At 47.6% G+C, this 27,330-nt stretch overlaps 2 protein-coding genes across 4 annotated transcripts; both read left to right on the top strand.

Annotated features, from left to right (window-relative positions):
• Positions 1–160: 160 nt before the first annotated feature.
• Positions 161–7,262, top strand: stx3a (syntaxin 3a). Its single transcript, XM_085164066.1, has 10 exons — positions 161–475; positions 907–981; positions 1,085–1,184; positions 1,259–1,333; positions 1,426–1,496; positions 1,732–1,840; positions 2,382–2,455; positions 3,538–3,672; positions 4,134–4,244; positions 5,646–7,262. The coding sequence occupies exons 1-10, from the start codon at positions 446–448 to the stop codon at positions 5,721–5,723; spliced, it is 858 nt and encodes a 285-aa protein (XP_085020192.1). The 5' UTR covers positions 161–445; the 3' UTR covers positions 5,724–7,262.
• Positions 7,263–7,441: 179 nt separating this feature from the next.
• kdm2aa (lysine (K)-specific demethylase 2Aa) lies at positions 7,442–25,522 on the top strand. Of its 3 annotated transcripts, XM_085163993.1 has the most exons (26): positions 7,595–8,393; positions 10,782–10,920; positions 11,942–12,020; positions 12,108–12,154; positions 12,544–12,722; positions 12,817–12,923; positions 12,993–13,086; positions 13,234–13,387; positions 13,458–13,573; positions 13,665–13,791; positions 13,897–14,126; positions 14,208–14,285; positions 17,730–17,857; positions 18,064–18,187; positions 18,284–18,412; positions 19,333–19,416; positions 19,594–19,842; positions 20,540–20,572; positions 20,665–20,770; positions 20,847–21,470; positions 22,045–22,198; positions 23,672–23,923; positions 24,009–24,172; positions 24,238–24,384; positions 24,497–24,715; positions 24,926–25,522. In XM_085163993.1, exons 1-26 carry the CDS (start codon positions 8,352–8,354, stop codon positions 25,105–25,107), a joined length of 3,987 nt encoding a protein of 1,328 aa, XP_085020119.1. In that variant the 5' UTR covers positions 7,595–8,351; the 3' UTR covers positions 25,108–25,522. The 3 variants fall into 3 exon arrangements, with proteins under 3 accessions (XP_085020118.1, XP_085020119.1, XP_085020117.1); XM_085163992.1 differs by lacking the exons at positions 7,595–8,393; positions 19,594–19,842 and adding an exon at positions 7,442–7,583 and having other exon boundaries at positions 20,537–20,572; XM_085163991.1 differs by lacking the exon at positions 19,594–19,842 and having other exon boundaries at positions 7,596–8,393; positions 20,537–20,572.
• Positions 25,523–27,330: the final 1,808 nt, after the last annotated feature.

Below are 27,330 nucleotides of genomic sequence, written 5' to 3'. Positions count from 1 at the left end.
ATCAACCTTATTCATGGGCTTTCTTATCAATACAAATAATAAGACAGTAACATCCTCAGACAAAGGCCAACTTCTGCTTTCCTTTCCAAAGAGAAAATCCACAGGCTGCCGTGTGGGAGGGACCAGGAAGAGGTTTATCGTGGTCAACACTCGTCCTAATCCGCTCTTAGGGGATAGAGGCTTAGTGGGACCTCAGGTTAGGTTGATCACAACTCGTCTCAGACACAACCATCCACACGAGCAAGGCATTCATTGGTGTGCACGCATGAGTGATTTCACCTCACCCTCAGAAGTCTGTTCTCTTAGTTCTGCCGGATTCACTGAAGCCAACATTTGTGTGGGCAGAGGCTGTTTCAGCAGCTCTGTGGACCTCAGACACACCTGCCACACTCCAGCTACACACTAGCTCTTTCTTTGTGTTTCTTTAATTCAACCAAGACTGACGATGAAAGACCGACTGGCTCAGCTGAAGGAGGTAAGCAGGACCGTGCCGCTGTTTTCCTCCTCGTCTATGGCGCCTGTGTCGTTCGCACGGGCCTGACTAGTCTGTACTGTAGATGTCACGGTGCACGGCGACCGCCCCACTGTGGAGCTCCACTCAATGTCAGAGAAGTCAGCCCGCAGACGTGAAACTCAAACTCATTTCAAAAAGATACAGAAACGGCTTTCTTCTCTTTTCTATTCTGACTGAAAGTCCTCATTAATCTTTATTTCATGTGAAGAGGTGCTGATCACACCAAAGAGTCATAGTTTGTTTTAGTGTCACTGATTCAAAGTGCAGCTGGTGTCATGTGACTCGTTTCAGGCTCAGTACAAATGTTCTTATCACAGAGACAGAAACCGTCAGTTAATAATGTGTGTGTGTGTGTCTGTGTGTGTGTCTGTGTGTGTGTGTGTGTGTAACAGAAGAGCGATGCAGGTGGTGATGACATTGAGGTTCCTGTGGAGAGTGAGGCTTTCATGGATGATTTCTTTGCTCAGGTATGCAGCGTGTCTGTCCACATGCATCGTAACACAAAATGCATTTCTACTCTTTGATGCCTCTGTGTGTGTGTGTGTGTGTGTGTGTGTGTGCGTCTTTCAGATTGAAGACATCCGCAGCAGTATTGACAAGATTGACGAGAGTGTCACAGAGATCAAGAAGCTCTACTCCACCATCCTGTCGGCCCCGACCTCCGACCAGAGTAATGCTGATAACATGTTCAGATGTGCTGCCTGTGATTCTCAGTGTGTGATGCTTCACTTCCACCTCTTGCAGAAACACAGGATGATGTCGAGGCCCTCACCAACGAGATTAAAAAGTCGGCCAACAACGCAAGAAACAAACTGAAGAGTCGGTATTGGTTTGGTTTCACTCTCTGGTTCCCATTTGTACAAACATACGTGTGATCACAGTGGTGAACGTTGTCTCTGTGTGTGTGTCAGGTATCGAGCGCCAGCTGGAGTCAAACACCGATGAGAGGGCGTCGGCCGACCTCAGGATACGCAAGTCACAGGTCAGGCAGTCGTGCAGTAGCTCTGATTCCCCCGACCCAACGACAGACGATGCCTAAAACATCCACACGTCATGTTCAGATTCACCGAGTGCAGCAGGCTGCACACACACATCCTTTTACATTCAGAGTCTCACTCGCGTGTGAAACGAGTCAGTGCAGTCGTCTGTCCTCGACTGTAAACTTCACTACCGTGTGTGAGAGCCTGTCATTGGAGTGTCTGTTCTTGTCTCCCCAGCACGCAATTCTGGCCAAAAAGTTTGTGGAGGTGATGACGAAGTACAACGAGGCTCAGGTGGACTTCAGAGACAAGAGCAAGGGACGGATCGCCCGCCAGCTGGAGATCAGTGAGTGCTGCTGATGATGTGGTTGTGTTTAAGCTTGATGTGGAGGAAACCACAGCTTCAGGATCCGTTATATTTCCCTTTTTTTACAGTATGTGAAGAGATTCACAGCATAAATGATCTAAATGCTCCTCACAGTTGTTTCCCTGCACCCTCGTCACGGCGTTAATGCTTCTCCTGTCCTCTATCGTAGGTTTGATCAGTTTCAGACTAAAGAGAATTCGACTTTCTTTAAGCACTGACAGCTGCTACGCTTTCAACATATTTATGTGCCAACTTATTGTTGTGTACTGTGCTCAGATACATGTTTTAGTTTTTAAATAAAATGACAAATATCTGAGTCCAAAGAGCCGTGTGTGTAAAAATAGTGTTTTTATGCTTTTACTGTGTCACCACGTCAGCCCTAAAGGTCAACAATCACCTTTTACATCAATCAAAGTATTAGTACAACAGGCACCTGGTAGTATTCTCAGTGTAATCACTGTTGTGTGTACAGTGATGCTTTTACTGGCTGTTGCACGAACAAGTTCTTGTCTCTGTTCAGCTGGAAAAACAACGACTGATGAGGAGCTGGATGAGATGCTGGAGGGAGGAAACTCTGCAGTCTTCACAGCAGGGGTAAGCCTGCATGCATGCATGTGCATGTGCATGTGCATGTGCACACAAACACCTGCAGCAAACCAGCGTCTTTGGCCAGAGGCACGAACTCTCAGTGGGTTGTGGAGCGCAGAGGCTGTTATAACCAGGAACTATTGTCACAGTCCTGGTTTGTGTTCGATGGTGTCACTGTGATCTCCACTGTCATTTAATGGCATCTCCATATGATCCTCTCTGTGTGTTACATGAAAACTTGTCAGGGAAATGTCCCCTCACCCCCAGCCGTGGCCGCCCTTCCCTGAGCCTGGTTCTGCTGGAGGTTTCTTCCTGTTAAAAGGGAGTTTTTCCTTCCCACTGTCGCCAGGTGCTGCTCATAGGGGGTCACATGACTGTGGCAGTTTCCTGTCTGTTATTGTAGGAATTCTACTTTACAGCACGTTGAGGTGACTGTTGTTGTGATTTGGAGCTGTAGACTGTTCTAGCACACGGGTCAGCACAACTTTCATTTCACAACTATTTTAATTATAAGGAGAAATAATTCAATCAGCTAATCAACAGAAAACAAATTGTTGTGTATTTGATCGGCAGTGGTGTTCTGCTTGTCTCGTGTGTGTTTGTTATGTAGGCACGTCTCTTACTGTTTAGTGTCGTTACACCAAACTGGGAGATGTTAGCTGGACTTACAGGTAGATGTGATTTAATAATAATAATAATGGATTGGATTTATATAGCGCTTTTCAAGGCACCCAAAGCGCTTTACAATGCCATTATTCATTCACTCTCACATCCACACACTGGTGGAGGCAGCTACGGTTGTAGCCACAGCTGCCCTGGGACAGACTGACAGAGGCGAGGCTGCCATATCGGGCCCTCTGGCCAACACCAGTAGGTGGTAGGGTAAAGTGTCTTGCCCAAGGACACAACGACCAGGACAGAGAGCCCCGGGATCGAACCGGTGACAGATACGCTTCCCAACCCCCTGAGCCACGGTCGCCCATTTAACCTGTAGTTCGGCACTAGCAGACCCTCTGTTTGTGAACATGCACTTGTTTGTGGTGTTTTAAGTTGTGCGTCTCTGTCACCTCACACTCCCTCCCCCACAGATCATGGACTCTAAGATCAACCAGCAGGCCCTGAATGAGATCGAGGCTCGTCACAAAGACATCATGAGGCTGGAGAGCAGCATCAAAGAACTCCACGACATGTTTGTTGATATTGCCATGCTGGTTGAGAACCAGGTTTGTGAGACGCTGCAGCCCAAAGTGTTCTCGAGCATTCACAGTATTAACTTTTGTGGTGACACAGACTATTCTCAGCCTCTGAGCTGCACTTCTTCCATTTTAGCCGTTATAAAACATGCAGGCTGTAAAGGAACTGTGCCTTCCACTTCCTGCTGACTTGCATGGTTTGTAAAATTGAATAGTAGCTCTGTTTAGTTCTACAGTCGTGCACAGCACAAGTTACTCAACAGTAACTCTCGCCCTGTTTCCCCAAAAAGCCCACAGAGCTTGTTTAACTGTTTAACTGTGACTAAGCCCTTTCATGACTGAAGCTTCAGTGTGCAGCCGATAAGAAAAGTCATGTGTAATAAAACACGTGCCGTGTTTCTGACACAGTGGGGTACGCTCCCACTTCCTGTGTAAACAGCAGACAGGCACAAATCTTACTTTCATTAACTTTGTGTTGTGTGCCCTGCTAGGGTGGGATGATTGACAGGATCGAAAGCAACATGGACCAGTCGGTGGGCTTTGTAGAGAGAGCCGTGGCCGACACCAAGAAGGCTGCCAAATTCCAGCAGGAGGCACGCAGGGTGAGTGCAGAGAGAGACTGTTAGTGCTCTGGGTCCGTGCTTCCTGTAATGATGCATCGGCCTGTCCTCGAGCAGACAAACCACTGGTGAAGGTTGGATGCTGAAGTTGCACACGCTGACTGTACATGTGAGTCAGAAACACCTGCTGCAGTGCGTCTCTGAGCAGTTTACCATCTGAGCCATGTTGCTGCTGCAGCGTGTTACAGCGTGTTACAGCATGTGACCGCGTGTTACAGCATGTTACCGCGTGTTACAGCATGTTACAGCGTGTTACAGCATGTTACAGCGTGTTACCGCGTGTTACCGCGTGTTACCGCGTGTTACAGCGTGTTACCGCGTGTTACAGCATGTTACAGCGTGTTACCGCGTGTTACAGCGTGTTACCGCGTGTTACCGCGTGTTACAGCGTGTTACAGCGTGTTACAGCATGTTACAGCGTGTTACAGCGTGTTACCGCGTGTTACAGCATGTTACCGCGTGTTACCGCGTGTTACAGCGTGTTACAGCGTGTTACAGCGTGTTACAGCGTGTTACCGCGTGTTACAGCATGTTACCGCGTGTTACAGCGTGTTACAGCATGTTACAGCATGTTACCGCGTGTTACAGCGTGTTACAGCATGTTACCGCGTGTTACAGCGTGTTACCGCGTGTTACCGCGTGTTACAGCGTGTTACAGCATGTTACAGCGTGTTACCGCGTGTTACAGCATGTTACAGCGTGTTACAGCATGTTACAGCGTGTTACCGCGTGTTACAGCATGTTACAGCGTGTTACCGCGTGTTACAGCGTGTTACCGCGTGTTACAGCATGTTACCGCGTGTTACAGCATGTTACAGCGTGTTACAGCGTGTTACAGCGTGTTACAGCATGTTACCGCGTGTTACAGCATGTTACCGCGTGTTACAGCATGTTACCGCGTGTTACAGCGTGTTACAGCGTGTTACAGCGTGTTACAGCGTGTTACCGCGTGTTACAGCGTTTTACAGCGTGTTACCGCGTGTTACAGCATGTTACAGCGTGTTACAGCGTGTTACCGCGTGTTACAGCATGTTACCGCGTGTTACAGCATGTTACAGCGTGTTACCGCGTGTTACAGCATGTTACCGCGTGTTACAGCATGTTATCAATGTTACAGCGTGTTACAGCGTGTTACAGCGTGTTACAGCGTGTTACCGCGTGTTACAGCATGTTACCGCGTGTTACAGCATGTTACTTGTGTGCTCCGGTTACTTTGAGACTGTTGTGTTTTGGGCACTTTAGGGGACTTTTCAGACCCTGGGGGCTGTAGATGTAGGGTGTGCTTTAGTCTGGCTCGGCCTGACCGGGAGTCATCTCGTTTAACACCACCTTCTGTCTCCTCCCTCCTCCCTCCTCCCTCCCCGAACCAACTTGTCTCTGCAGAAACAAATGATGATCTTCTGCTGCTGCGTGATTTTGGCTGTCATCCTCGGTTCATTTGTCTACAGCTTCATCAAATAGAGACCCTAATGAAGAAAGTCTCCCACCATCTGAGGCCACGGGAGGCCGCGGGACACGTCTGCACTCAGTTTGCTCTAATTTCATTACATATCAGGAACAAAGCGCCACATTTATGATCAGTTCAATCAGAAAAACATGACGACAGCTTTCTTCTTCATGGTCTCGCTCCAGTCTGTGTTCCTAACCTGTCCAATAACACACTGGATATGACTGTGTGCACAAAACAGAAGAGAGATGCTGGAGACCTTTCAGTGCAGCGACACGTCAATAATCCCACCAAGAATGTCCAGATTACAGGGCTGCATGCACGTTTAATGTGTTTGCATCAGCTCATCATTACTTAGCTCTGCTCAGAGAAGTGCACATGTGTGTGACACGTCTTACCCTGACCCTGCTGCAGTTGTTCGGCTGTGGAGCGACTTTTCAGAACCAAACTTGGAATTTGAAAATGTGCAGTATGAAAGGTCACCACCAATCAGGGCCGAGCCCTGTGAATTACTGAGTGTGACTGCTAGCACATTTCATTTTCATTCACTGATTTGTCCACTTATCATAACCCTAACCCTAACCCTTATCATATCCATATTCAGGAAAGTGCACCTGATTGGTAAACAGCTTTTGAATAATGCAGCCATGAAAAGCTTTTATTAGATAGAAGATTAGCTGTTGTGTTGCTGTGTAAGGAATAAACAGCAGAGCGTGTCCATTAATATTAGAGTGAAGTGAGTACAGCAGGTGCAGGTACCTGACACACCTGTGCTGCATCCTGCCCCGTGTCCACAGCAGGCCTGTCAGAGGCCTTTAGGATTCACAGAAAAATCCACGTAGTGAGCTTTTAACCTTGAAGTGATTAAAAATGGCTGATCTTAGATGGTGTGACTCAGGAATTGATGTTCGTTTTAAATGTGTAAGATTAGAAACACACATCATTTGATGATTCAGGTATTTGGTTTAGATCTTTGTTGTTTGTGTGTTTATTACGACTGAACTCTCATATTTGTACAATGTGCTTGTGTGTGTGGACTGTTTATGCTTGTTATTCTGGCACTTGCTCTGACCCACACCGTGGTGTTGGATGCAGTGCAGCCCACTCGTGAACTGAGAGCCTGCTCTCCTATATCAATATTTTTGAAAATGTGTATTCCAATAAAATTCCAATTGGACGTTTTCTGAGGCATCTAAACAAACTGATGGCAGACTCTTTAGTTGCGCAGTGTTCAGAAAAATAACCTGGAAGATTTGTCATGTCATCGATAGTCGACAGGCAGCTGTTGTGTGACAATGAACTATCGCAGATTTTATTCATCTTCAAATTTGATCCTTTGACCGCTAAATATCAAATTCCGGGGATTGAGGTGTGCATTCACACGCTGTAAGGTCTGCCGATGCTTCCAGCGCTTCATCGTTAGCTTCTTTGTACACGCTGCGTGTTTGTGTCTGCTGCTGACTGAAGGCCGTGGCTCTGAGCGCGGCGAACTATTTGTAAAAGTGCATCGTTTGTAGTTTTCTTCACTTTTTGAATAAAAATCAATCTGTCAGTTACTACACTTCCATTTTATTTCACCTTAGCGTTTGCCGACGTTTTCCTCTCGCTCGCCGTACTCAAGCGGTACGCGTTTGACAAACAGTCCCTGCCACCAATCACGAGCGCTACGCAACATTCTCCAGCCAATCAACAGTAAGCTGTTCAAAGTGCACTTCCATTTATGGGGCTGCGGGCACTTCCTTGTTGGGTTGAAGGCTACAAAACGTGTCCGTCCGCCGTGTGCCTCTGAGAGAAGAAAACAGGCCACAGAGGGCGTAATACGTCTCCGGTTACGGCAGGCGTTTGTAGGTGGACGGATCTCCGCTGCGATGGGGGTAGGCATTTAAAACGCATTGTTTTCGTGTAATCGTGTTATTTGAAAGTAATGACTAGTTGTATTGAGTGATAGGCGGTGGTTATTGTGATAACTGTTAGCGCGATAACTGTTAGCGCGATTGGCTAGTTCTTTTGACTGATTACGCATTTGTCCACTAGTCGACCTGTTTTGACTATATCAACCAATTAGATGGGAGTTTGTTTCGGAAGTGTGCTGTTATTGGTTGCTTCCCAATTTCTTTATATGTTGATTGGCTGGCCTTATCCAATCAGAAATTACAGCTCTTTCGCGTCAGTGGCACAGCTGTAGTCCAATGAAAGGGTCGTGGGCATGAGCGTGAATGGTCCAGTGTCCGTTTGTGGGCGGGGTATAGTGAAAATGGCGGCTGTTCGGAGAAGGAACTAACTTTATTACCATGCTATGACTAAAGCAAGTAATAGAGCCAGCTTGTTGTTGTTTTTTTAATGTTAGTAACCGTTTCGGAGTCATGACGTTTTGTCTCTGTAGGGCAGTGACAGGGCAGCTACATGAGCTAGAGAGGAGTGTGGCTGTTAAAAACAGATAAAGAAGCTCGAACATTAAACGGTCCTGTCGGATTTTCTAAAAGCCAGCGACTCCGGCTCTGTAGCCGACTAAACTGTAAGAAGTCGGTGAATTAGAGGTAGGCAGAGAGCCCTGCCAGGACAGCCCAGTGACGGCTCCTGTGGGACCATCACTGCCCACTGGTGTCTGTAGTGGCACTCAGGACGCGCTTTTGGTTCCATGAATGAAAATGGATGATCCCAAACCGCGCTACAGCAAAAGACTGGTGAGTGTGGGGCAGGTCCCAACACGCTGGTTCTGCTGCCTCAGCATGAGCCCTGTTTTCTGTTACAGCGGGAGACCACTGCGGGATGCAGGGACAGAGCAGTCTCAACGCTCAGGGTCTGCTTCAGTCAAATCACTGCAACTTTATCTCCGAGCTTCAGGTTCACGTGCGTCCTGTGCAGTACCATATCTCACAAAGCTGCATCACAGTCCCGGGTCTGTGAGGGGGAAGCACAGAGGGTGGTATTGTTGGAAGATCTGCTGTAGAGCAGGGGTGTCAAACTGAAGAGAGCTGTGGGCAACTGCCTCTTAAGTAACTGGATCCTTTCATTGATCTAAACACGTTGGTCCTCTCTCTGTCCAACACATGGCAGCAGGTGTGGAGATAACCAGCACTTTGCTTTCATGTCCAAATTTTTTCTTCTGTTTTTGAGTAAACAGACACACCTGCTGCTTGCAGTTTTGTGTACCTGCAGAATTACTGTTCATGTTCGTAGGACGTGTTTTGAAATCGTAGGCAAATTCATATACAGGAACTTTATTTACTATGAAAATGCAGCTAATAAGGACGTAACTGAGGGAAACTATATAGTTAACCTTTTACTACGTGTACATTATACAAAGGAAAATGTTGAATGACTTATAATGACCAACAGCCCAAAGTACTAATGACTCTGTGCCTGAGGCATCAGTTAATGAAGAGTGTGTGTGTTAGTATGAGGGGTTAGGATAAGATGGCACCGAGCGCCTTTCCCATCATTCTCAACTCCAGAATACTCCACAGTAGTCCTGTTTCTTTTCTTTAAAAGGACCTAATAAGGTGAAAGATGTGATGGACGCACGTTTCACACGCGGGTTCAGTGCACGTGTGTTATCAGTATCTGTTTGACGTCATCATCATAACGATGCAGGGCCAGGGTAAATGTTGCAGCCAGCCAATGACGTCGCCGGAGCTTTCAGTTTATAAAAGAAGTCAGCAGGTGTTTAAAAAGAGTAACACTAGCAAACCAACACGAGTGACATAAGTTGGCTGTTAGCCTAATTTATGTTGATAACTTGTTTATTAACACTTAGAGCTCGTGGTTTGCTCCAGAAGACTGATATAAACAACTATGACATCACAACTGGGGCAGGGCAATATGGCCAAAAATACTTATCACCATATATATTTAAACATTTGTGATAACAATAGAACTGACACGAGACAAAATACTTTACATCCCAACTTTATTAGTGCAAAAATTTCACTTAAACAAGCAGCTGTTTTTTTGTTTGTTTGTTTGTTTTTGTTTTTTTTGTTTTTTTATGCACATTAAAGTTGTATAAAAATGTAACCGTGCAAATGCAAATTCCTCGCTGACAGTTTAACCAATCTGTCAGCAGGACAATCCATCAAGTGCTGCGGCTTCATAGTTTAGTCGTACTTTGATAGATTCTTGAGCGCCGTGTACCACATGAAATCAGTTCGGTAATAACGACGGCCCGCTAGCATGCGCTACCAAAAATAGTGCTTTGTTGTGTATCTGACGGATGAAAGCTAAACCAGTTCTGGTTCATCGTTTCATTCAATGATCCACTTTCACTCTTCTCGTTCTCCGCCATGATTTTTCCTCCATGTGCGTATGTAAACAAAGGCACTGCGCCTGCACGTTTAACCCATATTCTATCGCCATGTTTCATTTTCCTATTATTGCCCAACATGACACCTGTATTACCATGAACGATATGGCCCAGCCCTAATCACAACAGTGTGATGGTCAGTTGCAGTCTCGATCCTGGACTAACATGATGATGATGATGATCACACATGCCTCTTCCTCCCTCTGCTGGAGTTCACATCTGTGCACGTGAATCTGAATAACTTCTGTGTGTCCCCGTGTGTCGGCCCCATGGCGCGCTGGTGTCCTCTCGGTGTCTGCTGTGGGAGGCTGCAGCCTCGGGCCCAAAGTTGGATCGTTTTGAGGAAAATGAATCTATTAAAGTGCTGATGTTCTAGTTCCCAGTGCTTCACGATGAAGCCGTTTTCATCTTCTTGGTTAAAAAGAATTGAGGTGGGCCCTAACGTGGACCGCCACTCAAGCCCATTTCATTTATACCCATTCAGTACTCAGTAGCTGCTCTGTCAGGCCTACGATACGACGGGGGACATCCCTGTGAGGGAACACTTGGCAGTGCTGGGAAGGTTCCCCCACAGAACCGAATCCTCACGAACCATTATTAGAGTTCTCAGATATTTGACACGAGGCTGTAGAGACGGTTACTTATGATCCTTTCAGCTGCCACTCTGTGAAGTGGACTTTGATAAGGACTGTCCAGTCTGGGTTAATGTCCATCCAAAGGACTTCAGTCCTGTCTGTTACCATCCCTCTTACTTTGTTCTCCTCTCTAGCGTGCTCGTAACCAGCAGCGTTACCATGACGATGGCATCTCGGATGAGGAGATTGATGGGAGGAGGATGTTTGACCTGGAGGAGAAGGTGAACAGTGAGAGGTTCAGCTCTGACAGAGTGCTTCGCATGGATGGAAAAGGTTGGTGTGAACACGGTCTCCATCGTCCTCTCCCAAAGGGAGGGAGTATGTCCTGGGTTCTGTCCGTCCAGCAGCCACACCCACATCACCATATTCTGTTCACCGTTCGTGTGACAGTAGACATCAGCTGATTTAACTGTCAGCTGATTTAACCGGGTCAAGGTCGTATCAAATGGTAAAAGCGCTACAGATGATACTACCCATCATTTCTGCCTGTAGCAGCTCACACTAGGAGACCCCTGCAGCTTCCCTGAGGCCTCATCACTGCGGTCGTCAGAAACCATCCTGTCTGCAGAGTCTGTGCACTGTTAAGCTCTTACCAGGTGCGTCGTTCGGCCCGTCCACATACCTACCTACCACATACCTGTGGACAGGTCCACATACAGCGTTGCAGATCGGCTCGATACTCGTAATATAAACGAGGCCACTCCCCTTGTCAAATCAGACAAAATGACTTTTATTGTTGTGTCTGGGCGTGTACAAAGACACTCATTCATAGATATAGTGTCTTTGTGTTTCTTATATGGGCTTTAAGCTTTGAGTTTTTATTTTTCAGAGCCTGACGCTTTTTTCTTTGCTTCTTAGAATCTTCTAGCGAGGGAATATTGAAATAAGAAAACGTGTTATGAAGCAGCAGTCGTCGCTGCACTGAGGTGGTGTCACAGAGAGAGATGGTGCTTGAAGAGTGAGATACGCCAGTTTATTAGGAATGCCACACAAAGATGTGTTTTCAGGACCCTGGACAGTGCACGTGGTGTTCACTGTGATCTGTGAGCTCACACATGTGACTCTGACATCACCGCCCCCATGAAATCTGCAAATCCCAACAAACTTACCACAGCAGTCACAGAGCGTAGAAATGAACTGGTGTCAACCAGGCGTTTGTGGAGGTTTGATCTGGTGACAGGATGGAAGCTGTCCTGATATAAGAAACAACAACACTGTCCTAATTATCCATAACAGAACTTGTTGTCCTGTGGATTAGTCCTGTATTGAATGACGCTTGTGTGTTTCTCTGCAGACTTTACATATGCGTTCATTCAGAGAGGTGGTCTGAGGGACCCCGTCGTTTTTGAGAAGCCTGATGGACTGGGAATCAAGTAGGTCCCTGTGTGACCTCAGTGTTATTAAACACGTCAGCGTCTATAAACGAGCTGATGTAATAACGTTGTCCTCTGGTTCTGCAGGATGCCCGATCCTGACTTCAGTGTCAACGACGTCAAGATGTTTGTGGGTAAGGCTCGTTCAGTTACACACTCGCTGTTTGCCTCGCTGTACAGACGCAGTTATTTAGTAATAAATGCTGTAATTACACTTATTTAAAATACGGGTTTTCTATTAAAAACAAAGAAGAGATTGAACCTAATTGTTGAAAGTAACTGTCAGTAATGATTGGTGGTGATTTCTAACTGAATCATGTACATAGGTGTACCGTTAGCTTCAGATTAGCACAAACTGAATTTTAGCCAATGAGCCTGCATGTGAAACACACTCACTGCTGATTAAGGACAAACTAATAAAGTCATCACTTTGAACGTTGTGTTCCTCACTCGGTTTCTGGAGAAGCTCGACGTCCGCCCAGCTCTTCTGTCACGCTGTGTCTAACAGACGCTCCCCTCTCAGGTAGCAGACGCATGATCGACGTGATGGATGTGAGCACTCAGAAGGGGACCGAGATGTCCATGGCCCAGTGGACACGTTACTATGAGACGCCCCCGTGTCAGAGAGAGAAGCTCTATAATGTTATCAGCCTGGAGTTCAGCCACACCAAACTGGAGAACTGGGTCAAGAGACCTGCCACAGTATGTACCTGCAGGCCTGTCTGACTGGAACAGGAAATAAAAACCTTTAAAGTGATTTTAATCTGTTTGTTTCGTCTCACGTTTGCACGTGCAGGTCGATCTGATCGACTGGGTGGACAACATGTGGCCTCGGCACCTGAAAGAGCGACAGAGAGACTCGACTAACTCCATCAACGACATGCAGTACCCCAAAGTCCAGAAGTAAGTGTCCTGCTGCAGCAAGCGTGGCGGTCGGCTGTGAGCCGCGATGACGCTGACGTGTCTCCACAGATACTGTCTGATGAGTGTTGAGGGCTGCTACACGGACTTCCACATCGACTTCGGTGGGACTTCAGTGTGGTACCACATACTGAGAGGGAGCAAGGTGAGGCTAAGTCAGGGAGACGATCTTTCCCGTTACAGCTTCGGGTCAACACACGAGTCCTGCTGTCAAGTATAAAGAACAGAAGGGGAGGGGCCTCCTGAAAGAGTGTTTGTCCCAGAGCAGAGCGACTTACACGTTTGTTTTCAGGTGTTTTGGCTGATTCCTCCGACTCCTCAGAACCTGGAGCTGTACGAGAACTGGGTGCTGTCAGGGAAACAAGGAGACGTGTTCTTGGGCGACCGAGCGTCCGACTGCCAGAGGATTGAGCTGAAGCAGGGCTGCACCTTCATCATACCCTCAGGTACACACTGACGTGCACGCACTACCTGCAGAAGCCTTCCTGTGGTGTTATAACCACCCGTGTGCTGCAGGTTGGATCCACGCCGTCTACACCCCGGTGGACTCGATGGTCTTTGGAGGAAACTTCCTGCACAGCTTTAACATCCCCATGCAGCTCAACATCTGCAGCATCGAGGACCGAACGCGGGTAGGTGAGCGGGCTCTGCGCGAGCGGGCTCTGCGCGAGCGGCTGAACGACGGAGGGAAGTGAATAGACTTGACTCTTTTAACCTCTGCAGGTCCCAGTGAAGTTTCGTTACCCCTTCTACTACGAGATGTGCTGGTACGTGCTGGAGCGCTACGTCTTCAGCCTGACCAAGACCTCCTACCTCACCCCAGAGTTTCAGAAACACTCGCTGGGCATTGGTATGTACACAGCTCTGCCTTCTCGCAGTCACAGCCCACTGGGACACGCACCCGTGTTGAGTGCGCCATACTGGTCAGCTCTGAGTCTTTGTTTCCTTCATGAAGGTCTGAAGAATCAGTGTGGCTCAGATCCAGTCAGTGAGCAGCTGAAGGCGGAGGGGGAGGGTGTTGGCAGCGAGGAAGACTCTGAGAAGCTTCCACTTAAGGTCCACCTGACCCCGCTTGAACTGGAGGGACTCTGGAACCTGCTGGGTAAACTGGAAGCTCTGCCCTCTAACAAGAAGTGTGTCCCAGCAGGGATACACAACGCCCCGGCGCTCATCACGCACATCAAGGTATCGCTCCTCTGTGTCGGCGTGGAGCTCCACGTGAGCCTCGCTGCTCTTTGTCACGCTCATGTCTCTGCTGTCCTGCAGGCGCTGCTGAAGGAGCACGCCAACGACAGTCCCAGCATGTCGTACACGGGACGGCCCATCGTCAGGTGGCCAAAGAGGGTAAGCCGTCTTTACTCACCAACAGACTGCACACTTGTCATGGTAGCCCTGCCTCTGCTCCGTGGACCACGCCGTCGTTGCAGAGAGAGACGGAGTCACAGAACAGTCGTGAAAGTCCCTGTGACCAGCCGTGCAAACGGATCACAACAGCAACATATTTATATAACAATAACATATTTATATAACAATAACATGCACATAAAGCAAACCCTAAATTTTTCTTTCCCCCATTTGTTTTCTTATGCTTCACGGGGGGGTCACCCACGTCACCCGGAGCTAAATGTGCTTCCTTATACAGCCAAACTGGGACAGGGCAGGATGAAAACCAGCTGTTTAGTTGTCGCACACTTGTTCTGTGCTGACCTTTAGCATTGATGGTGCATAAGCTAGGATAAGAAGAGTGCAGGATGATGAAGCAGCAGGGAAACACGCCTCAGAGGAGGTTCATGGATGTAGTGAAGGAGGACATGCAGGGGGGCTGGGACAGGGTGAGATGGGGGCTGATGGTCCGCTGTGGCGGCTTCTGAAGGCAGCATATTTACTTCCTGTGTCATCGTACCAGTTTCCACTGCTAATGTCCGTCCCAGTGCGCTCGACTGCTGCTAACTGAATTTGAACATCAAGTCCAAGTGATCAAAGACATTTTCTAGTGTGAATAATCAACATAATGTCCTCAATTTCCACACACCTGTGTGTTTGTTTTTAAAGTATAAATTGTCAATCAATTCAATGTTACACCTTAGTTTTACTTAAGACCAACACGTTAACACAACATGTACCCAACATTTTAGGGCCACCAGACTTTGTTTACATGAAGTATCGTCTGTTTTTGAGTGGAAATAACACAATAAAATAAATTTAATTGTTTAGATAATTTTGACTAGTTGACTCACCACAGAGTGCTGTATGTTGAACTTTAGTGAAAATGGAGTTGTTGTTGTTGTTGTTTTTGAATGATTTATAAATGTTAAATGGCAGCACATAATCACAGCTGTGGTCCTCAGGGGTCAAAATGTCCACATCTGGTTTGATACTTAATTACTATGAAGTGGATTTTCCCCACTTTTAATTCAAACTTAATTCAAACATTTTGACACAATTTTTTATTCCATTTCAAAATTAAGTCTTATAAAATCCTCATAAAATGAATTTTTTCTTTGTTTTCGGGTAAAAAATAAATTAAATCATCAGTTATCGTGATTATCGTTTCACAACCAGAGTCGGCTGCTTTAACAGATGATCACAGACGGGTTTATGTCAAAGTTAATTTAAAAAGCTGTTTTTAAACTACTGGCAGCAAATAATCACATCTGTTGTCCTCTGGGCTCAAAAATGACCCCATTTGCTTTGACTGTTTATAAAGCAAGAAGTATAAAATATCATCCATCTCTGTGTTTCAAGGTTTTATTCATCTTTATTCCAACTCATTACCTGACAGTTTTCTATATTTTGGCATGGTGGGAACACCAGGGCATGGGGTCTGAGTGAAGGCAAACTTTCATGAGGACAAAGGCGTGTCCATATTTGACACAAGTGCAGGAGGAAGCTCAGGTTCATTCCTCTGCACTGGTCCCATCAGGAGGAAGCTCAGGTTTATTCCTCTGCACTGGTCCCATCATGGACAGCTTTCTTTCTGCACTTGCAGGCCAAGGGTCATATACAGTAAACAAGTTGTTACAGGTGATTGTTTTCTTTTGGAAACCTTCTGCAATGTTAGGGACAACTGGCGTGTCCTGACTGCAGGACAGACGGTTTGCCATCGTACACTAGCATGTTCCATGTACAGCTGGACCTGCATCACATGCTGCCCATGTTTTTATCTCATCCCCGGTTTACTTGGATGTTCTGTTGGACAGAGTCCTCTGAAGGGGACTTGGTGCTCATACAGTCACATCAGTACCAGGATCTGACATCACAGCAGGAGAAACACCCACTAATGGGAGCACGTTTGTGTCATGAACGATGATCATCTATTGTGTCTTTATCAAGAAATTAAAACCTTTTTGTGCTTCTATGATTAATCTTGTGTCACCTTTAAAACTTCTCTACCAGACTCAGGATGTCATAAACTGGCCGTAGCGACTCTACTGGATGCTCGGCAGTAAGAATCAACACACCCACATACGCCTACAGCTGCATTCGATCCATTTTTCTTCCTCTCTTGTTGTCCCTCCTTTTTTGTCATTGAGTTGGCTGCAGAGCAGCTCATCTGCTAATTGGATGGTTGTTGGTTCAGTCTCTGTGTGCTCTAGTCTGGAGTTCTTACCAAGGTGTCCTTGGGCAAGTTACTGAACCCCAACTTGGTCTCTGATGCATCCATTGGCATGTGAACGTTAAAAAGCATAAAACAAGCAGAATACACTGTGTGTAATGCTTTCAGTACTCGAGTAGAAAAGCAGCTGAAGGAGTATGGGACCTGGCACATGTGCTTGGACTCTGGTAGATCGTCTTTCTCTGAGGCACATGAGAGAGTCATGCATCGTCTGACACTGGGAAGGATAGAAGACCAGATCAATGTTTCCTCACATTACTGTAAATATTCCTCTGTCTCAGCTGACTCCTCTTTCCTGTTTCCTGATTCTTTGTCTTCATCATAATTGAAATAGAAGATGTGCAGTCCTCTGACACATCTTCTATTTCAGTTTCACATTCTGACAATTCAAGAAACTTCAAGAAGCCCAGTCACTTTCTTTCCAAGCTCCTCAGACTACCATGTCCTGGAGGCCTGAGAACCTACTTGAACATAGTTCAGATTCTTCATCACTTTTCTTCACTTCATAGCCTTCTTCCTCTTCTGCAGGTGGGTGATGTGCTTTTTCAGAGAAAGGGTAACATGTGCTCTAAATATTGACAATATTTTCTAACCCTGGATCTTCCTGAACATTGATTCTCCCTCCTCCTTATATTAAAGACAATATCTGTTTTGTCCTGCTGCTCATTGCTTTGCACAACATGGTAAAAAAAAAGTAGCTCACAATCCTCCAGTGCAGTGGAGGCTTGTGAGCTACTTTGTGTGTACGTATTATTGTAGGGTCGACCTTACAATATGAAGCACCTTGATGCGACTGTTGTTGTGATTTGGCGCTGTGTGAATAAAACTGAATTGAATGTTGTGGTTGTTGTGACCTTTGCTTGACCCCACACATCAGTGATCAAAGGTGTTTGAAAGCAGTATGTTGTGAAAATACGGCTCTTTGCAACACTTTGTACTTTGACCCCAGTACACTTTGTACTGGGGTCATTTTTGTCCCCGAGGACCACAGGTGTTATAAAACCCCATAAATAAATCAAATTAAAACTTATTCCAGTCGTACTGAATAACTTCTGTTATTTTCAGACCATTTGATGAATAAAAAAACGTTTTTGATGGTAAAAGATTTCTTTAGAGGACAAATGTCCCGAGGACAACGCGAGGGTTAAAGTGTTTTTCTCTTATGCTTCCAGCCATCATGGTACCAACCGCCTCCCCCTCCCCCACCACCACCTCGCCCTAAACTGTCCTCCACTCCCATCACGCCACGACCTCAAAAACCAGCGTCTTCCATGTCCGTGCTGAGACGACGCAGGGTCAGGTAAAGAAGTCGTACCCGTATCAAACCTTTTGTTACTTTATATAAAAACACGATGCAGTTTTTCACAATTCATTAAACTTCATATTTAAGACCAAATGTTTTAACTGTTTACAGAGCAGTGAGATCGTTCTGTCCCACAGCTGCGTTTTAAGCCATCCTGTTGTGTGTGTGTGTGCGCGCGTGTGTGTGTGTGTGTGTGTGCGCAGGTGTAAACGCTGTGAAGCCTGTATGAGACCTGAGTGTGGCGACTGCAACTTCTGCAGAGACATGAAGAAGTTTGGAGGCCCGGGGAAGTTGAAGCAGACCTGTGTCCTACGACAGTGTCTCTCTGTTAGTAACTCGTCCTCCTCTTTATTAGTAGAGTCGTTGTCTTTGTAATTAGCAACACGTATGTGTGTGAGATACTTGACGACCCGTCTCTTCCAGCCGGGCCTGCCTCTGTCTGCGGTGTGTGAGATCTGCAAAGAGCCCAATCAGGAGGAAACCGGAGACCCCTCCCTCACGCTGATGGAGTGCTCCAACTGTGCCCAGATCGTCCACCCCGCCTGCCTCACAGTACGACACACACGGAGCATATAGCAACTTAATGTACTCTTGTTGTTGACAGTTCAGCGCTCGTAGCCTCGCTGCATCTTAGATAGAAGCTGGATCCTTAGTAACTATGACAACATGTCTGAAGGCACAAACACGAAGGTTCCAGGTTGCATTAAGGCTACGTCCACACGTACACGGGTATTTGTGAAAACGGAGATTTTCCGTTTTTGTTTTAAAAAATAATCCCGTCCACACGTAAAGGCAGAAATGAAGGAAAACGCTGCTAGGAACATGCCAAAGCAGCAGGTGGCGATATATTCCTAACCGTGTAGAAATGTTGGCCAATCAGAAGTCTAGAAGCCTCGGTGGGAAAAAGTAAACAAAGCTGGGGCGTAGAAGCAGAACCGAGTCGTATGTGTGGAGGGACAGTAACTGTGTGTGTATATGTAAGCATTTAAACACTGCAGAGAGAACAATTAACAGTAACAGTGTTGTAGAAATTCATTTCACCGAAACAATAACGTGGCGCACAGTGTGACGTCACAAAAGGCGCACATCTTTGACGCTGCATTTTCTGCGTTTTCTCCGTTTTTCTCGTCCACACGTAAATGCAAAAACTGAGTTTTCAAAAATATCCACCCTGGCCGGAGTTCTTAGAAATCTCAGTTTTCAGTGACCGAAAACGCCGTTTACGTGTGGACGAAAGGTGCAAACACATAGAAAAATCTGCGTTTTCAAAAATACCCGGGTACGTGTGGACGTAGCCTCTGTCTCTCGCAAGCAAAGTTGACCCAGACAACAAAGTGAAGCTATTTTTCGGCCACGAGCCCGACGCGGAACCCGACGTGTTAGCCAGAGGTTGATTGTGACTCAGGCACAAACTTATCTTCTCATCAATCCTGTGTGCTCGCACGAGTAACTGTCTGCATGTTTGTCTGCAGGTTCAGGGGGAAGGCGTGGTGAATAAAGACCTCCCAAGCTGCTGGGAGTGCCCCAAGTGTGTGCAGGGCATCACTGATCCAGAGGTACACAATGCATTAGTTAGCCACTGTTACCAGCCTGGGTACACACACACACACACACACACACACACACACACACACACACACACACACACACACACACACACACACACACATCTAATGGGCTTATGTCTCCTGTTTGTTTTTCATTATTATTATTTATTTTTGACTCCGTCACAGTCATCAGGCAGTGATGAGTCGCTGGCTGCTGGCCACCAACAGCGTGTCCGTCCCCACGGCCCCCTGGTCCTCAGGCTGGGTCCGGGGCCCTCTCCTAGCGTGGGGGGTCCCGTGGGCCCCCATCAGGACGGGGAGGTTGTCCGCTGTGGTTTCTTCCCTGCTCCTTCTCTTCCCTCCTGCTCTTCCTCCTCAGCGTCACTTCTCTTGGTGGCGGCCCCTCTGCCTTCTCAGCCAATCAGCTCGAGACTGGTGAGAGGTGCCGCCTGTTTGTGCATAAATCCACCCGTCTGTCGCTTACATCGCTCCTTTTTCTTTGCCATCTTTTTCCTTTCTTTCCTAAGAGACACAAAGCTTGGTCTAAGGATGTCAGCGAGTCAGTTTCCTGGGCTTAGACGCAGCGAGGGTCTCATCCTGGCTTCAGCTGTAGCAGCAAATATCCATTTATGGCTGCACACATGTTATACTGCAGGGTCTGTATAATTAACATGACACGCTGAGGTGTTTTATATAAACACAAACATGTGGTTGTTGGTGCTCTGTGGACCTGCTGAATCACTGACTGACGTTCTGTGAACAGGAAATGGACATTTGAACCATTTCCTGTGAGTGTGCTGATCATTCTGCTGCCAGCATCGGAGAGCAGTGAACAAACACGAGTACCTCTGCATCGTCTCATTGCGCTTGTGTTCAGTGATAAGTTTCTCTGAAGCTCGATAGGTACTGAGTTAAACGTGTCTGATCTTCAGCGCTGTGCTGGAGGTCGCTCTCCGCTCGATAAACGCCGACTGTGACAGGGTTTCATGTAAACGTCTGATGGTGTGCACACCGTGAGCACTGATTGGTCCGTGTAGAAGCATGCTGATGTGTGGACGGGGAAAACACGTATCTGATGTTTGAGCTGTTGGTCGTTTCTACTCTAAAAGAATCCCTTTTGTCGTTGCAGCAGTCTAAAGGTGACCGAGGTGACAGCCTCCCACTGGTGAGTGTTCCTCAGGTCCCCACTCAAGATTGGGAACAACCGTATTCCTCCTCTTTCCTTTCTTATGTGTCCCGTCACTTTGATTGTTCCAGAAAAGGAAGTCGTCCTCTCTGCTTGACGCTCGTATGGCGAAGATCTACAGACGCCAGCGCCACAGCCGCGATGGAGAAGACTCCGTCAGCGACGATGACGATGAAGGTTTGTGGCTGTTAAAATCATCGATTCAGTTGACGACAGCGTCAAGAACACAGTTGATTTGTTCTTCCACGTGCAGCCTCTCAGAGGAGAAAGATGGCGCTTCACGCTCGGGGCGGGACTCACTCCTCCAAGAGGGCCTTCGGCGCTAACAGGAGAGGCCTGCTGAGAGGAGGCTCCGCCCACAGAGGCAGCAGACTCGTGAGTCCGGGATCGTCTTCTGTCCTCAAGCTCAAGCGAGGTGTCGGCATGAGGGACGCTGGGCGCCGAGGGCGAGGGGTCAGGCTGCGCGGAGGGTCCAGAATGCAACGAAGAGGAGACGAGTCCGACGAATCGGACGAGGATGACGATGACGAGGATGACGATGATGACGACGACGAGGACGACGAGGATGATGAAGAGGACGAGGAAGAGGAGGACAGCGAGGACGGAGATAAAGAACAGCATCGTCGACACAGGAGACGGCGCAGGACCGACGATGACGAGGATGAAGACGTAGACAGCGAGGGGCAGTTTGACCCCGAAGAGGAGGAGATGGACACTCTGGAGGATGATGAGGAAGAAGAGGTGGAGGAGGAAGGGCGCTGGGATTCGGACCCGGAACCTCCGGTCCTGCTGGTGTCTGATCTGAGCGACGACCTGCTGAGCGGCTCCTACCTGACGGTGACGCTGCAGCGCCCCAACAAGGCCAAGAGACAGTGTGGTAAGAAACCAGCACAGCCACTCAGGATGCAGGCGCAGCGCGAGTAACAGCAGGCGCAGCGCGAGTAACAGCAGGCGCAGCGCGAGTAACAGCAGGCGCAGCGCGAGTAACAGCAGGCGCAGCGCGAGTAACTGCAGGCGCAGCGCGAGTAACAGCAGGCGCAGCGCGAGTAACTGCAGGCGCAGCGCGAGTAACAGCAGGCGCAGCGCGAGTAACTGCAGGCGCAGCGCGAGTAACTGCAGGCGCAGCGCGAGTAACTGCAGGCGCAGCGCGAGTAACTGCAGGCGCAGCGCGAGTAACAGCAGGCGCAGCGCGAGTAACTGCAGGCGCAGCGCGAGTAACTGCAGGCGCAGCGCGAGTAACAGCAGGCGCAGCGCGAGTAACAGCAGGCGCAGCGCGAGTAACTGCAGGCGCAGCGCGAGTAACAGCAGGCGCAGCGCGAGTAACTGCAGGCGCAGCGCGAGTAACTGCAGGCGCAGCGCGAGTAACAGCAGGCGCAGCGCGAGTAACTGCAGGCGCAGCGCGAGTAACTGCAGGCGCAGCGCGAGTAACTGCAGCTCTTTTCATACCTCAGGCTCCATCGTTCCAAAGCTGGAAGCAGCCATGGGCCCGAGGACGGCTGCAGGGCAGCAGGGCTTCATCCAGAGGAAGGGCGCTCTGTCCAAACCTGCACGGCTCCGGTGCACAGACGCCACGGCTGACAGCGTAACCCCACGAGGACCCGGCAGGTAGACTTGAGCACATTGAGCTTTCATGTCACGTGTCGGTGTTCCATCCATGATTCAGTGATGCCCGATACCTCTGAGCAGTCCTGGGACAGTCAGCTGCTGTGCTCCTGTGGTAGAGCAGGTCGGCGTTCGATCCCAGGCTGCTCCAGTCTGCACGCCAAATAACCTCGGGCAAGATACTAACCATGTTGCTCTGATGCATCCATCAGAGTGTGAATGTGTGTGAATGTTAGACAGTACACTGACCCGTTTAGAATAAGTGCTTGTGTGAATGGGTGAAGGAATATAAAGCGCTGTATAAGAACCAGCTGCTGTTGGCCAGCTCTGCACAATCCACTGTTTAACCCTTTAAAGCCGGTCGGAGCGGGCACGCTCTGTTTTGTGTAACTATTTTTAAATCCCGGTAGCTCTGCAACCACATAAATTAGCGCAATGATTTTTTTTGCATATGAAACCGGAGGAGTTGTACTTACATCTTCTGCCATCAGCTTGTCCTCGGTCACAGTTTCCTTCCACATATAGCTTTGCAAAAACTGCATAAAAAGCACTTGCAGCAACAAAAACATAATATTCCAGAAACACGCTTTGCTGATCCGATCAGCTGTTTGTAACACTTCCTACGTCCATCAGCGTGAACTATCGCATGTCCGCCATGACCTGCCCGAAACCGGAAGTGACGTCATTTTCGCGGAAATGTAGTTTTTTACCATCAGGGCCTCATGAGCCTATACTGGTGTTTTTAAAAGTTATGTTTGACTTTCTGACTTTCTGTGTCGTTTCTGGGATGCTTAGGACTCATATTGCACTGCTGGAAATAGTTTATTTTGATGCATATGCTGCTTTTTTGCAAATTTGCATTATAATATTTATTTTAGTTTTTCCTGCAGTGTATAAAAATTGGTGTATTTCAAAAATAAAACTATGAAGACACTCAAAATAAATTTCCTGTGGTGGGAAACTATTTTGTGCAACTTTTTTGTATTTACAGTTTTGAGGGATAAGCCTCTTAAATTTCTCTAACTAGAAATATATGTTAAAAAAACAAAAACGATTTTCAATTTTTTTGTAGTTTATTGCACTTTTTTGCAATTTATGTAATCACTATGCACTTAATGCAGACATATTATTAACATTTAGGCTGTAATGGTTGTATTGATGTATAGCAACTTGAAATGCTCCCAAAAATGGCTCCACAGCATGTAAACATATAATATAAGCTCTGGCAGACTTGGTTCTGTGGTCGGTCTTAAAGGGTTAAAATATTAAACCACAGTAACTGGATAAAAGCACAGAAAACTTACAGTAGCAGAGGCCAGAGTGGAGATCTTATTGGGTCTCATAAGGCTGTGTGGATGTATGGTGAACATCAGAGGACCAGACTCGCTCCATAAGGTGGTTCAGCTTTTTCCTGCCTGTGTCAAATGTGCGTGATTGTGTAGCACATAAGAACTGCGTTGTGCTGTGTTGTCGTAGGCCTCGCCTGCGTGGTAGCCGTGGTGAGAGAGGCGCTCGAACTCGCTCCGCGTCTTCTTCAGAGGAAGAGGAAGCTGCTGCTCACCCGGCGTCCTCCACCCTGTCGTCTCCGTCGTTGCCATCTCTGCTCTCCTTTAAGGATGTGGGCAATGAGCGAGGCGGGGAGAAGGAGGTCTGGGTGTCTGTGTTCAGATACTTGAACAGAGCCGAGCTGCTGGCCTGCATGACTGTCTGTAAGGCCTGGTACAAGTGGTACGTTACACTCGCCTCACCTTCTTCTGTACGTGCAAAGCTCCGCGCTGCTCATGAAACGACCACCGCTTCCTCCCCGGTGCAGGAGCTGTGACAAACGTCTGTGGAGCCACTTGGATGTGAGTCGGTGCAGCCCGCTCAGCAATCAGGCCCTCGCAGGCATTATCAAACGACAGCCCACCTCTCTGGACCTTTCCTGGACGCCCATGGCCAAGAGGCAGCTGAACTGCCTGCTAACGAGGCTCCCAGGTACGAGCGCGGTGTCCCAAATGTCTCCTGTCCTGGAGTCTTATTAAACCTTTGTTTGTGTTCAGGTCTGAGAGAGCTGAGTGTGACTGGTCTGCCCTGGTCCTGTCTGTCGGCAATGGTTTCTCCCACTCTGCCCCATCTACGGCTGCTAGACCTGCGCTGGTGCGACGGCGTCACAGACGCCCAGATTAAAGAGATCGTCACGCTGCCCGGTCAGTGGCACAGGCAACCAAATCAAAAGTAGTAGTAGTACAGCTCATGGGATGCTGTGTGATCAGAATACAAGCCATAATCTGCTGTGTGTGTCTGTGTGTGTGCACGCAGGTTTGGAGTCGTCCCGCAGCAGGCTGAGGAACATGGTGACGCTCCGCCTGTCCGGTCTGGACATCACTGAGTCCACGCTGAGGCTCCTGCAGCGCCACATGCCGCAGCTGGAGAGGCTGGACCTGGCTCACTGCAAGGACTTAACGGACTCCTCGGTCGCCCTGCTGGCAGCAGCTGGGACTCACACACGCAATAACCTCACCGAGCTCACGCTGGCAGGTTTGAACACACACTGATCACTGTTGGCTTTTCACACAGTATAGGAAGGCTTCTGTCCCATTGGCAGACCCTCAGCCCTTTGATTCCTGCAGGAAACACCTTCTGTTGGCCACTAATGATGACACGTGGTCGTTCAAAGTTGCTCTCCTTTCTTGACCCAAAGCCTGACAATCATATGAAGACATTAAATGTGTGTCTGTGTGTTTGAAGGCTGCAACGAGCTGACCGATGGCTGCCTGTCCTATCTGAAGCGTCTCTCCTCGCTGACCCTGCTCGACCTCAGAGGCTGTAAAGGCGTCAGCAGACGAGCCTGCGACGCCTTCATCTCCGACCTGTTCCACGTAGCGGTCTACTGCATGATGGAGGAGAAGCTCATCCAGCGCCTGGATTAACACGAGCACACACTAAACACAAACATTTTATTTATGATCACACAAGCTGCCAACGTTGGACTGAAGCAGTGAAGCTGCCAAAAAGGCTGACGTCATCGTGTCGTCTGATGTCATTGTTGAAGCGTTTCTGTTGGTCTCTGGTCTGCAACAAACACTTGTGTTCTCTGCAAATGCTGCCAAACTATTAGCAGGAGGTCAGATTGTTCCCTCGAGTTACTGCCTGAACACGAAGCTGTTACGTTTGCTTTTCCTTCATGTCTAAAATGTTCACCTAACGTAGAAGCCCTGTTTTTTGTTCAGGGGAAGTCTTGGTGTTCAGTGTTTTGCTCTTCTGCGTCTTCACACTGAGTCCCTGTGTACATATGTTGTTTGTTTCATATATGACAGTGTAGCATATAAAACTTTAAGCGTCCAAGTTTCTGTGCCCGTTTCTTAAGCACTGTGTTTACAGATGTGCCCAAACAACCTGATGAATTGTCCCACGTATGGAAACATTGTATCACGGAGCTGCAGCGTGGCCACCAGCTCAGCGCCTCCAGCACCCACCCACTGACAGTCTGCCAGACTAACTTGATTACAAAGAGTGTTAAATGAATGTTTGGTTACCTGTAAAGCTCTTTAGAGATTATGAAAAGTGACACTTTTCACATAAAACTAATGTAAAATAGCTTTACAATTCAATTTTATTTATATAGCGCAAAATCACAAAAACAGTCGCCTCAAGGTGCTTTATATTGTACAGTATATTGTAGAATCATAGATACAGAGAAAACCCAACAATCATATGACCCCCCTATGAGCAGCTCTTTGGTGACAGTGGGAAGGAAAAACTCTCTTTTAACAGGAAGAAACCTCCAGCAGAACGAAGGACACACCCGACCCATCCTTCAAATTCGGGGAAAAGGAGGACGCATTTGTCGGCTGCATTCGGAGGAGTCTACGAATTTGGACAGCCTTCGGCACGTCGCTGTGACGTGATCGGCCAAATGCGGCCTCAGGAGGAAGCAGCCCATGAATTTGGACACAGCTTTAGTTACAGCGCTTTCAGAGAGACATCTACTGTGATAAAGTCTACTCTCCACTGCTGTGTAATCAATTATTGTAAATGTTATCAGGAAATGATCAGACAGGAGAGGGTTTTCAGAAATATTATAAGTCAGATCATGCATCACTACATTACCATATTTTTATATCTATAAAAAGAAAGCTGACACTTGTGAGACTTTATCAAAGGTGTGAGCGTCACAGCAGAGGCCTTTGTGTCAAAGTAACTGAGGATAAAACAGAAACATGGAGGAGATTTTCCTGCTCTGGATTTTATAAAAATATTCTGCAGTAGATCGAAAACGAAAGAAAACCATGAATCAACATCTGAACATGACCTGATGCTGCTGAAGTGAAACAGCAAAGTTACAGAGGTTTTAGAGACACAGCTGAGCGTTTGGCAATTTTGTATAATTTTAAAAAGTTTACATTTGTTCAGTGTTGAACGGCAGAAATTAGGTTTTCTTTTCAGAAGTAAGTAAAGGGAAAAAACATCGGCTGACAGCCTGTAAACAACGTAGACTTGTGCGTAACAAGCAAGAGAATAATGCAGAAAACAGATTTTTAGACGGGAAACTGAGAGAGAGAGCTGTGCATGAAGTGTGATTTTATCCTGGTGGAAGCAAAACAGCAAAAGTCAGAGTGAATTCATGACGATGTTTGTGTGAAGCGCAGTTTGGATCTTCTTTTGCTGCTGGTTCGGTCAATATTGTTTGGAGAGAGATAAAAACCTGCAGCTTCAGAATCAGCGCAAAAAGGACGTAAACACAAAGCGCGGACCCGCGATACATCAGCATCAGCGAGCTGTCGGCTTTCAGCCGACCGTGTCCGTGCCGTCGGTGAGAAAGTCACATCTCACTGATTCTGATCCGTCGGCGGGTCGAGCTTTGTGTTTACGTCCTTTTTGTGCTGATTCGATCCGTCGGCGGAGTTTCGGGCAAAATAAATTAAATTAAAAAATCGATTGAGGATTTTAATGAATCGATATCACGTTATCCAAGCCAGAATCGATTTCAAACGATAAAACGATCATCAAAACCCACCCCTAGGTGCCGGTGTCTCTAGCTTCACATGTCTGAGAACAGAATCACCAGTTACCAGAGTTTGACCCCCGGCGGGTGTGTCACCGAGTGGGGAAAAACGGTTAGACAAATGAACGGGTTGGTGGTGTACCTGGGG

This window comes from Neolamprologus multifasciatus, chromosome 6 (genome assembly GCF_963576455.1).
Source record: "Neolamprologus multifasciatus chromosome 6, fNeoMul1.2, whole genome shotgun sequence".
NCBI classification, from domain to species: Eukaryota; Metazoa; Chordata; class Actinopteri; order Cichliformes; family Cichlidae; genus Neolamprologus; species Neolamprologus multifasciatus.
Note: the sequence above shows the minus strand (reverse complement) of the source record. Positions and strands in the feature narration are given on the sequence as shown.

Bases quoted from the DNA above. Each gene is read 5' to 3' on its own strand.
- stx3a (XM_085164066.1), top strand. From the start codon at position 446: ATGAAAGACCGACTGGCTCAGCTGAAGGAG. The intron at 1,185-1,258 runs GTAATGCTGATA...CACCTCTTGCAG, and splicing joins GGCCCCGACCTCCGACCAGA to AAACACAGGATGATGTCGAG. The intron at 2,456-3,537 runs GTAAGCCTGCAT...CCTCCCCCACAG, and splicing joins CTGCAGTCTTCACAGCAGGG to ATCATGGACTCTAAGATCAA.
- kdm2aa (XM_085163993.1), top strand. From the start codon at position 8,352: ATGAAAATGGATGATCCCAAACCGCGCTACAGCAAAAGACTG. The intron at 18,188-18,283 runs GTTAGTAACTCG...CGTCTCTTCCAG, and splicing joins TCCTACGACAGTGTCTCTCT to CCGGGCCTGCCTCTGTCTGC. The intron at 20,573-20,664 runs GTGAGTGTTCCT...TGATTGTTCCAG, and splicing joins GAGGTGACAGCCTCCCACTG to AAAAGGAAGTCGTCCTCTCT.